The sequence below is a fragment of the Rosa chinensis genome, chromosome 6 (assembly GCF_002994745.2).
Source record: "Rosa chinensis cultivar Old Blush chromosome 6, RchiOBHm-V2, whole genome shotgun sequence".
NCBI lineage: Eukaryota > Viridiplantae > Streptophyta > Magnoliopsida > Rosales > Rosaceae > Rosa > Rosa chinensis.
The window spans coordinates 5,539,019-5,553,086 of record NC_037093.1 but is presented as its reverse complement, the minus strand read 5'-3'; the positions used below and the strand labels follow the sequence as shown (position 1 = coordinate 5,553,086).

General features: G+C 41.2%; 2 protein-coding genes across 3 annotated transcripts; both read left to right on the top strand.

Moving 5' to 3' along the window:
- Window positions 1-7,982: 7,982 nt before the first annotated feature.
- Window positions 7,983-11,122, top strand: LOC112173077 (RING-H2 finger protein ATL7). The gene is made up of 4 exons (XM_024310623.2): window positions 7,983-8,638; window positions 8,731-8,813; window positions 9,693-10,114; window positions 10,555-11,122. The coding sequence occupies exons 1-4, from the start codon at window positions 8,384-8,386 to the stop codon at window positions 10,557-10,559; spliced, it is 765 nt and encodes a 254-aa protein (XP_024166391.1). The 5' UTR covers window positions 7,983-8,383; the 3' UTR covers window positions 10,560-11,122.
- A 383-nt stretch (window positions 11,123-11,505) lies between these two features.
- On the top strand, window positions 11,506-13,604 carry LOC112172839 (phytolongin Phyl1.1). 2 transcript variants are annotated; one of them, XM_024310335.2, is made up of 2 exons: window positions 11,506-11,658; window positions 12,040-13,604. In XM_024310335.2, the coding sequence occupies exon 2, from the start codon at window positions 12,421-12,423 to the stop codon at window positions 13,267-13,269; it is 849 nt and encodes a 282-aa protein (XP_024166103.1). In that variant the 5' UTR covers window positions 11,506-11,658; window positions 12,040-12,420; the 3' UTR covers window positions 13,270-13,604. The 2 variants fall into 2 exon arrangements, with proteins under 2 accessions (XP_024166103.1, XP_024166104.1); XM_024310336.2 differs by having other exon boundaries at window positions 11,537-11,658; window positions 12,044-13,604.
- Window positions 13,605-14,068: the final 464 nt, after the last annotated feature.

The window sequence follows — 14,068 nt, the reverse complement described above, 5'->3', positions numbered from 1 at the left end:
AGCGCTCACTTATTTAAAGCAAGTCTATATACTATGGTAATACTAGAACAAAGTAAATAGACAAAGTAAAAAATCTTAAATACAACCCAGCCCCAAAAGGCTAGCCCACTTTCTTTGAGGCCCAGAGGCCTCAACCCTGACCCATATAAAGTAAGCCTGCCCAATGGGTGAGCTTGACTGTAGCTGTGACCCTGTGTCATCAACGCCACTAAGACTTTCGAGACCACAAGAGCCATTGTGCCATATTTTGGAGTGCCGACTTGCTGCACCTCCTCCGAGAAAGTTGGTGTACTTTTGAGCAAAGAACAGTTTGGTAAAGTGTTAATGCTATTATGGGCTATATGGAAGAATCGTAATACACAAGCATGGGATGATGTTAATAATACACAAGTATGGAATGATGTTAAACAACACCCTTGTGATGCAGCTTTGATGGCGTTAAGCTGGCTAGCAAAGTATGTGCAGGCCACTACCACCATAAAGCAGGCAAGAGCAGGCCGAGGCAGCTGGATAGTGGGTGCACTGGGCTGGATGAAATGTAATGTGGACGGGGCCTTTCTAGCATAGAATAATAGGGGAGCAGTAAGCATGGTTATTCAGGACAATGTAAGCTAATTCAAGGCTGCAGCAATAGCACTATTAAGGCACCTTACGTCACCATTCGATGCAGAACTATTGGCTCTCTTTGAGGGAGTAAAGATGGTTGAGTCAATGCGCCTTGATATAGTCATTTTTGAAACTGATTTCTCTAGATTGGCAACAGCTGTGAACCAAGAAGAACATAATTTTTCCATGCTTAGTTTTGTGTTAGAAGATTTGAAGGATCATATTAGTAGACATGCTAATTTTAAAGTTGTGTATGCTTCCCGTGAAGCCAATAAAGTCGCTCTTACTCTACCAACTAAAGCTCTTTGTAATAGTGATAGCCAAAATTAGTTTGATACTACTCCTGAATTTATAATGGATGTCACTCTAAACAAGTGTACTCGTTAAAAGTTACAATGAAATTCAGTTTCAAAAAAATAATAATAATAATAAGCAATGGCCCAAGAAGGGTACAAGGTCCATAATGGACGGAGTCTAAAAAGCATTACAACAGTGGGAACAAGAGAGTAAACAGAGGCCCAAAAATGGCACAATTAAAAAACTCCATGCCAGCATCAAAACAAAGAACCACCGACCCTCGTCATGTGTGACAGTGAGAAATAACAGCCAAAACCCGTTGAGTCTCTGTGGCAGAGGTGATTCCATGTCGACGTCAATGATCCATAGATCTCTGTCATCTAGATATATAACTCCATCTCAGGTCTCATCACAACATAAATCGGATGTCCCAGCAAGAAGTCAAATTGCTGATCTCATGGTGAGATCTCCAGCGAGATGTCAAACCAATAACCTCAAAGAGAGTTCTCGTCGTCCATATTCCCCTTCAGGGACTCCACAAGGGAGATTTTGGATCGAGCTGGCAACCAAGTTATCTTCTTTGTCTGCAAATGAGAGAAATTGCTAAATGAAAAGAAATAGGAGAAGATTAGAAGTCATTTTCCAAGAGAATCGATCCAACCAAGAAACGAGGTGTGGGAAAGAAAAAAAAAGTATGGAGGAATGACAAGAAAGTTTGTGGCATTTTGGTTCGAAAATCTGAAACAAAGAGGATGGATTGATATAGAAGCCCAAATAATGAAAGCCGCCCCAACTCTCAGACCTATTGATCTAGATTTGGTGGTATCTAGATCTAGGCAAGAGAGAAATGGGAGGAAGATGGTTTCATATCTATTTTCTCTCTCTAGGTTTTAGAGAAATAGAGAGATTCCCGATATTGTTTGCCTATGATCTAATTAATTAGTCATGTCAGGGATGAAAAGCTTTCCTACTTGAATGAACAATGTGGCATTAGCAGATTAGAGCTATAGAGTCTCCCAACTTGCTTGTGTTCATGTCAAAATTTGGTTCAATAAATAGGACGCATTGAAATGTCAAAAAGTTTATGTAGGACGCTGTTAGCATTGAAGCCACCCTCAAGTGCAAGAGGTGCAAGTTATAGAATAGGGGAATAAGTAAGGATGTCGAACCCATGAGGATTGGTAAATCCTTTCCTAGCTAGGAAAAACCTAAAGGAAAACTAGAAGAATATGCAAATGTACAATCACAAACAAAGGCCCACAAGTGAACCAAAGTTCATGGTGAGTATGTGCAAGATGGTGTGTAGAGATTTGATTTTGATTTTGAAATTGGTTTCTATTCAAATTGAAACACTGAAAGCAAGTAATATAAACTAAGCTAAACTAAACAAGTTGTTATCAAATGGATGGGAGTTAGGGCATTGGGTTTCACCTTTTGCCTCCCTTGCAAGCATTAAAGCAATTGAATATGAATGATACAAAGTTAATTGTCCAACTACCCTCTTAGCATCCGGATAGGACTACTAAGGCTTAAACCCCTTGTTTGATCCCAAAATGAGCATTTTGGCCTGACAAGGCGTGTCTTGGAGAAATTGAGCCAATGTCAGTGGCTCAAGCTATATATTGTCGACGAGTTTGAAATATATTATTTAGAGACTAAATAAATCCTACTTGCAGAATTATGGAAGATTAGGCGAGCTGCAAGAAAAGGACATGATGGAAGCATGGAAATGAAAAGTCAACTTTAGCACATTTTCCTACTTTGGCTAGGAGAAATCGAGCTAAACAAGGAAGAAGGGGCTGCAGACTAACCAAACGAAATCCAAATGAGCTAAAACTTTTCAGATTCATTCTACACATCACAAGAATCATTTCTTATGAATTGTTCAAGAGCTAGTTTGGAGTGGAAAACTTTCAAAAAATCAGTCAAGTTTTCTGAAAGACAAAACTGAAAAACCGGACATGCAAGGAGTCCAGCAGCGTTTCCGGCCCAACCACATGGAAGTAAGCTCTGAAATTTTATCAGAATGATCTAAACTTATGGTGGATCATTTGATATGAAGAAGTCGAAGACCCATTCTGAATTCTTGGTTGAGATATAATTGAAGGAATAAAGGAGCAGAAAGTGACTCAAAACCACTCCAAAACTCATTATTTTCAACTCCATTATCTCCATTTAGTGCTCCACTATCTCATTTAGTGCTCCACTATCTCATTTGTTTAAGGCCAACCACTATGGCTTGGTAACCTATATATAGAGGCTACAACAAGTAACAAGACAATTCATCAACAATAATCTCTAAGATTATCCAAGCCTCTCCAGAGCAACCCCTCTCCTTCTCTTACCAGTGACCACACTCCAGTCCCAAAATCCTCAGGAGCCGACTGTCAGTGCCACCAAACCCTCTGTCAATGTGCTTCGGTCCTAGTCTCCTCAAGAGCCGACTGTAGTACCGCGACCACAATGGTTACGGAACCAGCCAAGCAAGGGTAATGCCCTCGCAAACTAGCCAAGCTAAAGTCACGTTTTAGCAAGTTCTCCTCATTTCCTAGTGATTGTCGCTCTGCTCGATCTACGACATCGAGTATCGATTGTGATTTTGAAGAAGCTCAGCAAAAGTCCTCGCCACGAGGCACAAAGAATACCACGATGAGGTTGGTGCTCTCCTCGTCCACAATCGCTTGAAAGAATTCGGGACAAGGGACACCCCCGACGACCACACCCGAACGGTGCTGGCACGCCGATGCAAGAAAAGAGTCTGTTGACCAGCTCAACAAAAACTGGAGCCAAACATTTTTGGCACACCCAGTGGGACCTACTGCATAGCGTTTCTTCGCAACCATTGGTTAAGGGCGGAGTATTTGACAGAGGCTCTTAAGGTTGAACTGTCTTCACACTTATGACCTTTCTCATCTTAGAAAGTATAGCCTATGTGAAATGGTGTCTAGAAAGGGGACAACGTTCATGACAGGTTCTTGAATCCAGAAGTGCGTGCAAATGGGTCTAAACCACTATGTGGGAGTAGCTCATGCCAAAATGGATTCTGCCTCTCTTGTTCGCCCTCCCCCACCTGGCCATTTTCAGTAAGGTTGCCCAAAGAATTTGAAAGAAAATTTGTGTCTAGGCGACTATACTTGGGCCGCATGTCTAAACCTTGATTCACAATGTCTTATTGAATTCAGCTACTTATTCAATTCAGACTTCCAAAAGCCATTGGGAAGTCAAGCGCAAACCCCTACCAAAAGGTTTACGTTAACTGCCCGAAACACAAGACCTCCAGTTACAGTCCGCACTCTCGTGCAGACTGTCGCGGTCTTTCTGAAGAACAAGTAACTCAAATATTTTCTCTCAACTTGCAATCACCAGACATGTCAACTGAGCAGGGAGGAAGTAAGCTGCCCGCTACTGAGGGCAAGAATTCTATTACTAGCAAGGTGGCCAATGTCCCCGCTACCACAGTAGCCGCTGCGATTAGCGAAACAATTGAGACCAACGAGTTCACGCCCCTCGTCATCCCAGAGGATGCTAGCATCGATGAACGACTCCGCATCCTTACGGTCAACAACGACAACTATAGGAGGCACCTAGCCACGTCAATCGCAAGTACTGAGCAGCGGCTTCGCGATTTCGATCGACGAATGAACTAGAATGCCCAGAAGGCTGAGGAACATGCACAAAATCTTGCCAATGAAGCCAGGATTCACGCAGATAAGATTGCTGACACGAATCTCACACAATATCAGGAGCTTCTGAGTGCTGTTAACACCTTTAACACACAAAGCAAGGATACTGCAGCTGACATCGCGGCAATGAGCAAAAAGGGGTCCAATCTCGCGACCCAAGTAGCCATGCAGCAAGCCGAATTGGGACAGGCCAAAGAGATTCTGAATAAAGCATTAGGAGCTCCCAACGCCATCCTCGGTTCCCTTGGCCAACCCTCTGCATCCGGCAAGTACATTCCACTGAATGCCCGTGAGAAGGCTAGCAGCACTATTTCCACACCCTCTGCAGCCGCCACCGCGACGTCTACCAAATCCAAGGACAGAGCGTTGTTGATTGGTGGCAAATACAAAGCAACACTATCGATTGCACAAAAGAGCAAAACTCTGAAATTCGGTGACAGTACCCTGGCTGATCCTGTTGTATTTGCTCAATATGATAGTGATGGGGCAGAGAATGTCTACCAAGAGCTCCTAGGGAACTACTATGGGATTGATCAGACGAGCACTCTAATCAAAATCACTGCTTTGGCCAAGGATGTGTCTGCACCAGCGATTACTCTTCAATAGCCCAGTATTCCCTAGATCGTTCGCCTGGAAGATAGAACAGCGACGACTAGCCACGCGGTGCCTCCTTTGCAAACGGCCCATCAGACGGTGGCTGCACCACCTCCTCCTAGCCCAGATTATGTGCGACGTGACGAGGTGGAGGAGATGATTAGGTTGGCTAACCCTAGGGCCCACCTCGATGGGGTTTATAAGGAGCCTTTCCCGCCACACATCATGCTCGCACCTTTCCCCAGAGGCTATAAGAATATCATATTTTCTACTTTTTCAGGGGAAGACACCGAGAACGCGGCAACTCATCTGGCCAGGTTCAAGGTGCAATGCGGCCAGTACCAGAATGATGACAGCCTCAAGTGCAAAATCTTTGGCACTTCTCTGTCTGGAGCTGCTTTTACCATGTACAGAGTTTAGAGAACCATGTAATATAGGAGGCACCTTATGGTTGAGTTGTAATTTTCCTTATTGGGTTTATTTGTACTTGGGCCTTGTTTTGGGCACCTTCCATTGAGTTTACTCTCATTGGTAATTATTAATGAAATTTCATTAATATAAAAAAAAAGGGCCGTGACCACTTACCCAATTTTAACCAAAAAATTGCCCACTTGCTCCACTAAGGGTTTTTTGACCCCATTTACCCAATCTAACTTCTACTGACATAATTACCCTCATTTTAATCTCTCTCCTCCCCCCTCACCGATCTCTCTCTCTCTCTCTCTCTCTCTCTCTCTCTCTCTCTCTCTCTCTCTCTCTCTCTCTCTCTCTCTCTCTCTCTCTCTCTCTCTCTCTCTCTCTCTCTCTCTCTCTCTCTCTCTCTCCCCACATCTGCACCTCTGGTGCGGCGTCGAAATTAGGATTAGCGCTTTCTCTCTCCAGTGCGGCGTCGAACTCCAGATCATGCCTGAAGCTCTCTCTCCGGTGTGGCGGTGCGGCATCGAACTCCGAATCACGCCTGAAGCTCTCTCTCTCCACCGGCGGGGCGGCCTCGAACTCCAGATCTTGCCTGAAGCTCTCTTTTCACCTCCGGTGCCGCGTCGAACTCCGGAATCACCCTGAAGCTCCAGTCGGAACTATCAGAGTTTAACTAATTCTAGATGCAGAGCGTCGACGGCAAGGCCGATAACAGGTTGGTGTAGACCATTGCTTTGCTTATGCTGCTCTTCGCAATTCTGTTCACTGTTTCTGCTATGGGTATCGGGCCTCACCCATCTTCAATCTGTTTTGTCCATGGCAATTCCCTTCACTGCTTCTGCAATAGGTCTCGGGCCTCACCCATTGAAGTCGGAGAAGGGAGATCCGCAACCGTCGAAGTCAATGATGGGAGGAGAAGAAGAAGTGGGTGCCCAGAGCATTTTCTGGGTGCCCGGACTTTTTTTTTTTCCGACATCCTGAGTTTTTTTATTTTTTTTTTATTTTTTTCGGCAGTAGACACATTATTGGCCCCCAGTAGACTTTGATACGATGGACAGGGATCACTATAGTGTGGTGTTTTGATAAGTTACCTGTTGTTTTCTGTGTATTAAAGTCAAATTATCTGTGAATCCTACAAAATGGTGCATTTTTGGTGGTCTATTGGGAGGCAGTAGAGACATTGGACTTTGTATTGGGGGGCAATAATATGATTACTGGGGGGCAGTAATATGATTATAAATTGATCAATTGTGCCTGTAGTGTATTCATTTTGGTTTTGGGAGTTCATACAATTCACTGAACGACAATAATATGATTTTTGGAAGGCAATAATATGATTACTGAGGGGCAATAATATGATTACTGGGGGGCAGTAATAGCCGGATTCCAGTCATCAGTCGCCGGATTTCGGTTACCGGTTTCCGGAATCCGGTCTCCGGTCGCCGGAATCCGGTTACCGTTCGCCGGTGTCCGGTCACCTGTCGCCGGAGACCGCGCCGGCCACTGGTCACCGGAGCACAGCAAGGTGGAAGGTGACTTCTCTCTCTAAGTGAGAAAGAAGGAGAGGGCAAAAAAGTCTAAAAAAAAAAAAAAAAAAAATTAATTGGGTAAAGGGGAAATAATCCCTTAGAGTGTTTTGGGTAAATGGGGTTAAAAAACAGTTGGTGGAGCAAGTGGGCAATTTTTAGCCTAAAATCGGGTAAATGATCATTTCCCCTAAAAAAAAAGGTATTTGGGAGAGCTCTTCTTTAATTCAAGTTTTGGCTATACTACCAATATTGAGGGATTGGTAAGTTTAATATGGGGTGGATTGTTGATCACTACAGTCTATGATGAGTCTCAGTCTCAGTATACGTGCATGATGAGTATCATAATTGAGTGTTTTGGTTAGTTGTACGTGTTGTTGTGGTGGGATGATAATAGTTTTGATCGATTTTTTTAGCTCTTGTTTTACTTTAAAGCAATCTCGAATGAGTTAGTTCAAAAATCTAAATATCATAAAAATCGATCTAGTTATCTTCGAGATATTGATGTCTTATTTTTGGATGACTACTATTGTTTACATTGTTGCCTGCGTTTTATTGTATTAAAACAAATTATTGATGTAGTATATTTTGTAATTTGTTCTACATTAACTCTTAACTCTAAGATCAAGTCAATTTGGATACTCCCACCTTTACACAGAATGGCCTCTTAAGTGATTTTAATCACCAACATTTCAGTGAATTCTTCCTTGAGTGAATTCACCAACATTTCATTTTAGAGGAGAAAAATTCAACTTTTCCGTATTATTAACTAGCAGAAAGAAAAAAAGAAAAAAAAAATTTAGAAACTTTTCCTTCAGTGAGAGAGAACTAATGAGATTGTTATGTTTGTGTGTGCGCACTTTTGCAGAGAGAGCGAGCACTACTAGGGCTTGTGTTGTGGTGATAACACGTGTAGTCGAGGGAAAGTTTCGCAAGATCTGTCATCTACTGAATTATCGAACAATCATCTCATGGGGGAGGTCTCTCCAGTCCACTTCACTCTTGAGTCTTGAGTCTTGAGTCTTGACCTACCAATCCATAGCTACTGCCTTCAATCTCCATTCCCACTTACTTCCCACTACATAGTACAAACTATCTCTCTCTCACTTTCTAAACAAGCACCCATGTTCTGAATCTTGCTGCTGCTCCTTTCATCTACCTCAAAATCGAATCTTTCTCTCACCTCAACCATTCCATTCCATTGCGATTTGATCTGTTGTGCCACTTTTAAGAGTGACCGGGTCATTTCTGGTGATCATTATGTCTTACAATCACGTCTATCCCAGATGTTGCACACTCTCTCCAGAACCCAACAAGCCAAACGACAAACCTTCGGGTTCGGGTGCAGGTGAATTCAAGCTCTACCAATTTTTCGTCTTTTGTGTCCCTATCTTCTTCACTTTCATCCTCCTCTTTGTCTTCTACTTGTTCTATCTCCGCCCTCGACGTGTCAATTGGTCCTCTATTCGAATGAGGACGGCTCCACAAAATGATGACATTAATGACATTGCCACAGTAAGCCCCCCGGTTTCTGTTGTGTCTGTGCCTCTTTCTTCACTTTTGTGCATTTTGTGTGTTTAATTGGTAATTCATTTTTTTTTTCGCAGGTTGAATTGGGCTTGCAAAAAGAACACAGAGAGATGCTACCCATTGTTGTATATAACGAAAGCTTCTCTGTCAGAGATACACAGTGAGTGGGGCTTTGCTTCTTTCTTTTTATTAATTCTCAAACTATTATTTGCTGATAAGTTTGTTGGCCAGAAACAAAAGAAAGAACTTGGGTTCAATTTGGAATTGAGAGGGAAATGCTATTTCACATAAGTGGTAGTTTGCAGGCAGTTTTGATTTAGGGATAATTGAAACTGATTGGATATAAGGGTTCCGGCTGCAACACATTCTGTGTTAATGTAATTACTGAAAAGACTTACTTTTAAGGCTTGGAAGAATCTTAGGAAAGTAAGGGATTCAATGACTGATATGATCTCTCTCATATTGTAGAAAGAAGCCAGGGGCTAACGAATTTGTTAGGCATTGCCTTTTTTTATGAACAAGTATGATTGAATTTATCTCTGTTTTCCACCTTTTGACAATGAGTTACCTTGTGAATGTCAACTGTTTATGAAAAATTGAAAATTGCTTTTCTGGTAGTTTAAAATATCTGTATCTGAGGTAACATTGGAGCCGTCCCCCCAGCATGAGTTAGGCACCACCAGTTTCAACTGACACCAGCGGTTACTTGTTCTATGTCTTCCATCTTCACATCTCACCAGTTCTACCTGTACAATCTTTGCCACGAAGGCCAGACTGATATCCCCTTTAAGTGCAAACGTATTTGGAGAACTAGCATTGTTGTTATATGTTAAAACTCAATGATTGAAAAATTTACACAAAATTAATATCATATTAAAACTAGCATGCTGCACTCCATATATGTTTATGAAAGAAGAAGTACAACCATAGTTTACCGCACAATGTAACTGGTTAAACCAGTGCAGTATGTTGTTTTTAGGTGAAATAGAGTTTTTGAATCTTTAGCTTTTTGTAATTAAATGTTTTTTGTTCTTTTCAGATGTGCAGTATGCCTGGGGGACTATCAATCAGATGATAGGCTTCAACAAATACCAGCCTGTGGCCACACGTTTCACATTGCTTGCATTGATAGCTGGCTATCCATGCACACCACCTGTCCACTCTGCCGCTTATCCCTCCTTTCGTCTCATAAATCCCAAAATGAATCACCTGATGTAACTCTAGAATTGAGTCATGCGTCTTCTGTTGCAGAGAATGATGCACCATCTCTTGCACCGACACCTCAAGCTTGTGAAGAAACAGAAGCTTCACAGTTCTCTGGGTTAAGGAATGGGGAACCAAGAACTGTCCAAAACAGTTCTGAAGAAGATGCAAGAGGTTGTCAATGTGCAGATCACACCAGAGAATTAAGGGATGCCAGAATTGAAAATGAAGTGCATGAGCATAGTGGTGGATCTTCTGGTAAGTTTGACTATCACATGTCCACTGGATATTGCTATAATTTGTGAACTACTGTGCCTTTTCTTATATTGTGCTTTTTCAACTATAAGTTTTTCTACTGAACCTTATTGGTGAAAATGTTTAAATAATGTGTATCATTTGCACTTTCTGGTAGCACTACTGTTATCAGTCTTTCATATCTCCGAAGTCAACTTCTCTAACCGTTCTGCATGGGTATGAATAAACTAATGGCCACTGGTAATTGTTTTCATTTGTGAAAAAGAAAAAGAAAAAAAAATTACAGGTGTAGCCATTATGTCGACGCCATTTGTCAGGATCATTCAAGTAGTCACCTAGAATATTTGATGTCACACTTGTTCAAAAGTCTGTATATATGCCGTTGTATTACATATGATAAACTTTCAACTAGTGATTATCTCTTTGGTTGTCTCTATCAACAGCCTGACAGGTCAATTACATTGAGGCAACGGAGCTAACAACACCATCCTCCTCACACTAGTATTCCTGAGATGCAGCACTGAGTATAAACGCTTCAAAAACATGCGATATATTGACAGAATATCTGGTTGACTTCTCCTACTGAAGGCATTATGCAGCTAAAGTGAATCATTACCACGACATTGCATGCTTCTGTTGATCCGAGAAGATGAAGAAGCTGCTCATAAAAAAGGATTTGCCAAAAATGTACAATCAGTCATGTTTCTGTATTATTATAGAAGAATAATAGTGACACTTATGTCTTCAGTTTCTTTTTATGGTCTAGGAGTAATTTTAGGTTGTGAGCTAGTTAAGGAGATGAGGAAGGCAGCAGCTGCTCCATCACCTTATGTAGGCTACCACAGCAGGCAATGCACCAGATGTATATATCAGCAGTAGTTATGAAGGAGCATGTCCTCAATTACGCATGGAAATTAGATAGCATAGTTAAATTAGTTACAACAGGCTGTTAATTATTTCGTCAAACATGTTTATTTCCTGTTAGATGTATCTTGATCAAGATTTTTGTGATTGAAATTTTGCTCGATCTAGTGGTATCGAATACACTACCCTAAATGTCAACTACTTAAGACCGCAACGCACAAGTTGTGGTTTTGATTTTGGGGGGTGCTAACGATGGCGATAGTATGGGAATGCATTTCTGAATAATGGAACAAGTAGCAGGCACTGAAATTGGAACATATATTAGGGAGACTTTTTGTACCAAAAAGAAATCACTGCTCTAGTATACTAGTCTCCTGGTCTAGTGAGATGACTCCAAAGATGCAGAAACTACTTGTGGTCAATATGGTAAATTTCCTTTCCTCTTCTTTTTTTAATTTTTTTATTTCCTTGTAGTTATTTACTTGTAGGAAAAAAGTAAGTTAAGAAAAAATAAATAAAAAAGGGTAAGAGAGAGAGAAGGAGAAGTCATTTTGACAAGTGGAATATAAACAAAGGGGGTCCTGTTTGCCGTTGAAACAGAAGTTGTCTTCTCTTACATGGTCCGACTCCCATACGGCTTCTCATGTTCCAGCTTTCAACTTTGACGCCTTCATTTCTTTCAGGTAAATCTCTCCTCTAGTTCTCTTGTGAAATTTATCGAAAGATTAAGCATTTTGCGTTTTACAAAATCTGCTGCTAAAGCTCACACCAGTAGTTTGCACGGGAATCGAGTTTTTCCCGATGCCTAAATGATCTTTGACTGGTGGTTGACCCTCAATAGATCTTTCTACTTCTGCTCTAGAATCAATCTAATCTAAAACTTTGGATGCACTTTCTGTTTCCATTGATTGTACGCGTTTGAATTTCGCAATTCTGGATCGACTTCTCAATATCTTGACTTTGAACTAGAGCTGATGCTAATGAATTATTATTTATGGGTTTATCTTGAATTCTTGAAAGGTATACTTGCACTGATCGTTTCTTTCTTTTGTTCTATTTACAAGGTAGGATCTTCAGAGAGAGAGAGAGAGAGAGTCTTGCTTTTTTATGTTATGTGGGTGGTTGAAGAGGCATGGTGGACTTCCTTTTCGACTTTGAATTCTTAGCTGAAGAACTCTTCTGGTATTTCTTGGAAGCTCTTGATCTTATAGTGGAACTCTTGTTTAAACTATACCTGCTACTGGCTTCTTTGATTGAGGATTTTGTTGAATTCTTCTTTTGCCAAATCCTAATTACTTAGGTTCTTCCTATCATTTAATTCGACACAATCGAGGGCAAGAAATATTCTGTTTATCATCTACCTCCGGAACAAAGAATGATAAATCATTCCTAGAATTCGGTCACAGGTAGAATTGGTTGTGGACTAGTTTTGAGGGTTAAGAGTTATGGGCACAATGATGGATTCGATTCAAACTACCGTCTATTACTGTTGTGTATCAAAGAGTAACCGGATCCTCTATGCATATAGCGGTGGAGATCACGAAATTGAGAATTTGGCTACTTTGTGCTTGGAGAAGGCTCCTCCTTTCCATAAATGGTATATTGAAACCTCGGGTAAGAGGACTTATGGGTTTCTAATTGAAGATGGATATGTTTATTTGACTATTGTCGATGAGAGTCTTGGAACTCCTGGGGTTCTTCAGTTTCTAGATCATTTGAGGGACGAGTTCAAGAATATAGCCAAGAAGGGTTCAAGGGGAAGTTTGTCGAGTATGAACTCCGTTGGCATCCAAGAACAGTTAGTTCCTGTTATCAATCGATTGATAACCTCCTTAGAAAGTGTTTCTCAGGTTGGTAGTAATTGGACAGCTGAAACTCACCCATCGCTTCATGCTGGTCTTTCTCCATCACCAGGTACTGCAAACGGACAAATTGAAGTTGCCAGTTCTACAAAAGCGCCTCTACTCGGGAAGTCTAATAAGCAAGAGAAGAAGAAGGCAAAAGAACATGTTATTGCGATGAGAGACATTGAGTTGGAGGAACATAGGAGATCTGCTGACAGAGCAGTCAATCTAGATCCATTGACTTTGGATTCTAATAACCATGGTGTAGCAGGTTCTTCAGTTGCCTTACAAAAGGATTCAGGCTCAATGAGGATTAGATCAGGCTCTCAGAGCATTCGAAAGAAGTGGTGCCGCCAAGTGCGAATTATCCTTGCTATTGATGCGGCTGTTTGTGTAGCACTGCTTGTAATTTGGTTATTGGTTTGTCATGGCATTGAGTGCATCCGTTGAATATCCTGCCTGCCTGCCTGCCATTTAAATATGCTTCCAAGATCTATCAGTTTCTGAATGGAGCAATTATGACTTGAAAGCCTGGTAACAGAGAGTAGGGGAGTGTGTAGGGGTATGGAGAGGAGCAGAAACCTTGTTAACATTCTCTAGATACTTTTACTCCTAGTTGGAGGTATGTGCTCAAAATACGCATTGTCTAGGAATTTGTTGTATAGTTCTATAGTGTCTGTGCCTATGTATATGCAGATTTATGAAATTTATGAACTTTTTTGAGTTGGAGAAGTTCTAGAGTCTAGACTTTTTTGCAATGGCATAATATACTGTATTTTTTGGGATTTGGTGATGTTGTGTCATTTCAATATTTACCATTGGTTTGCTTGCATTCATGTCATGCATGTAATCATTTTATTGGAGTGTTGGTTTAAGGGGAGAAATTTTGCATTACAGTTTCCCTGAACACGTCATGTGATTATAGTTGGCATTGATCATTCACCTATTATGTTTATGTTAGGATTAAAATAAGAATTTTAGTGCACTTTGTTGTAATTGTAGCAGAGGTAGGATTGGCTGGGTGCCATATTGGTCAAATTGGAAACATGAAGATTAAATGTCTATAGTGCATTCTTCTTCATGTTCTGTTACCGGAGTTGGCTGTAACTATTAGGGAATGATGACATTGACGTCATTGATCAGCATGCAAATGAAGGAATGTGATTTTCACACTAACCAACTAAATCTCCACTTACACTCGTTGTCAATACCCCATTGTACATCGTTATTCTTTTTTCCCCTCTCATTC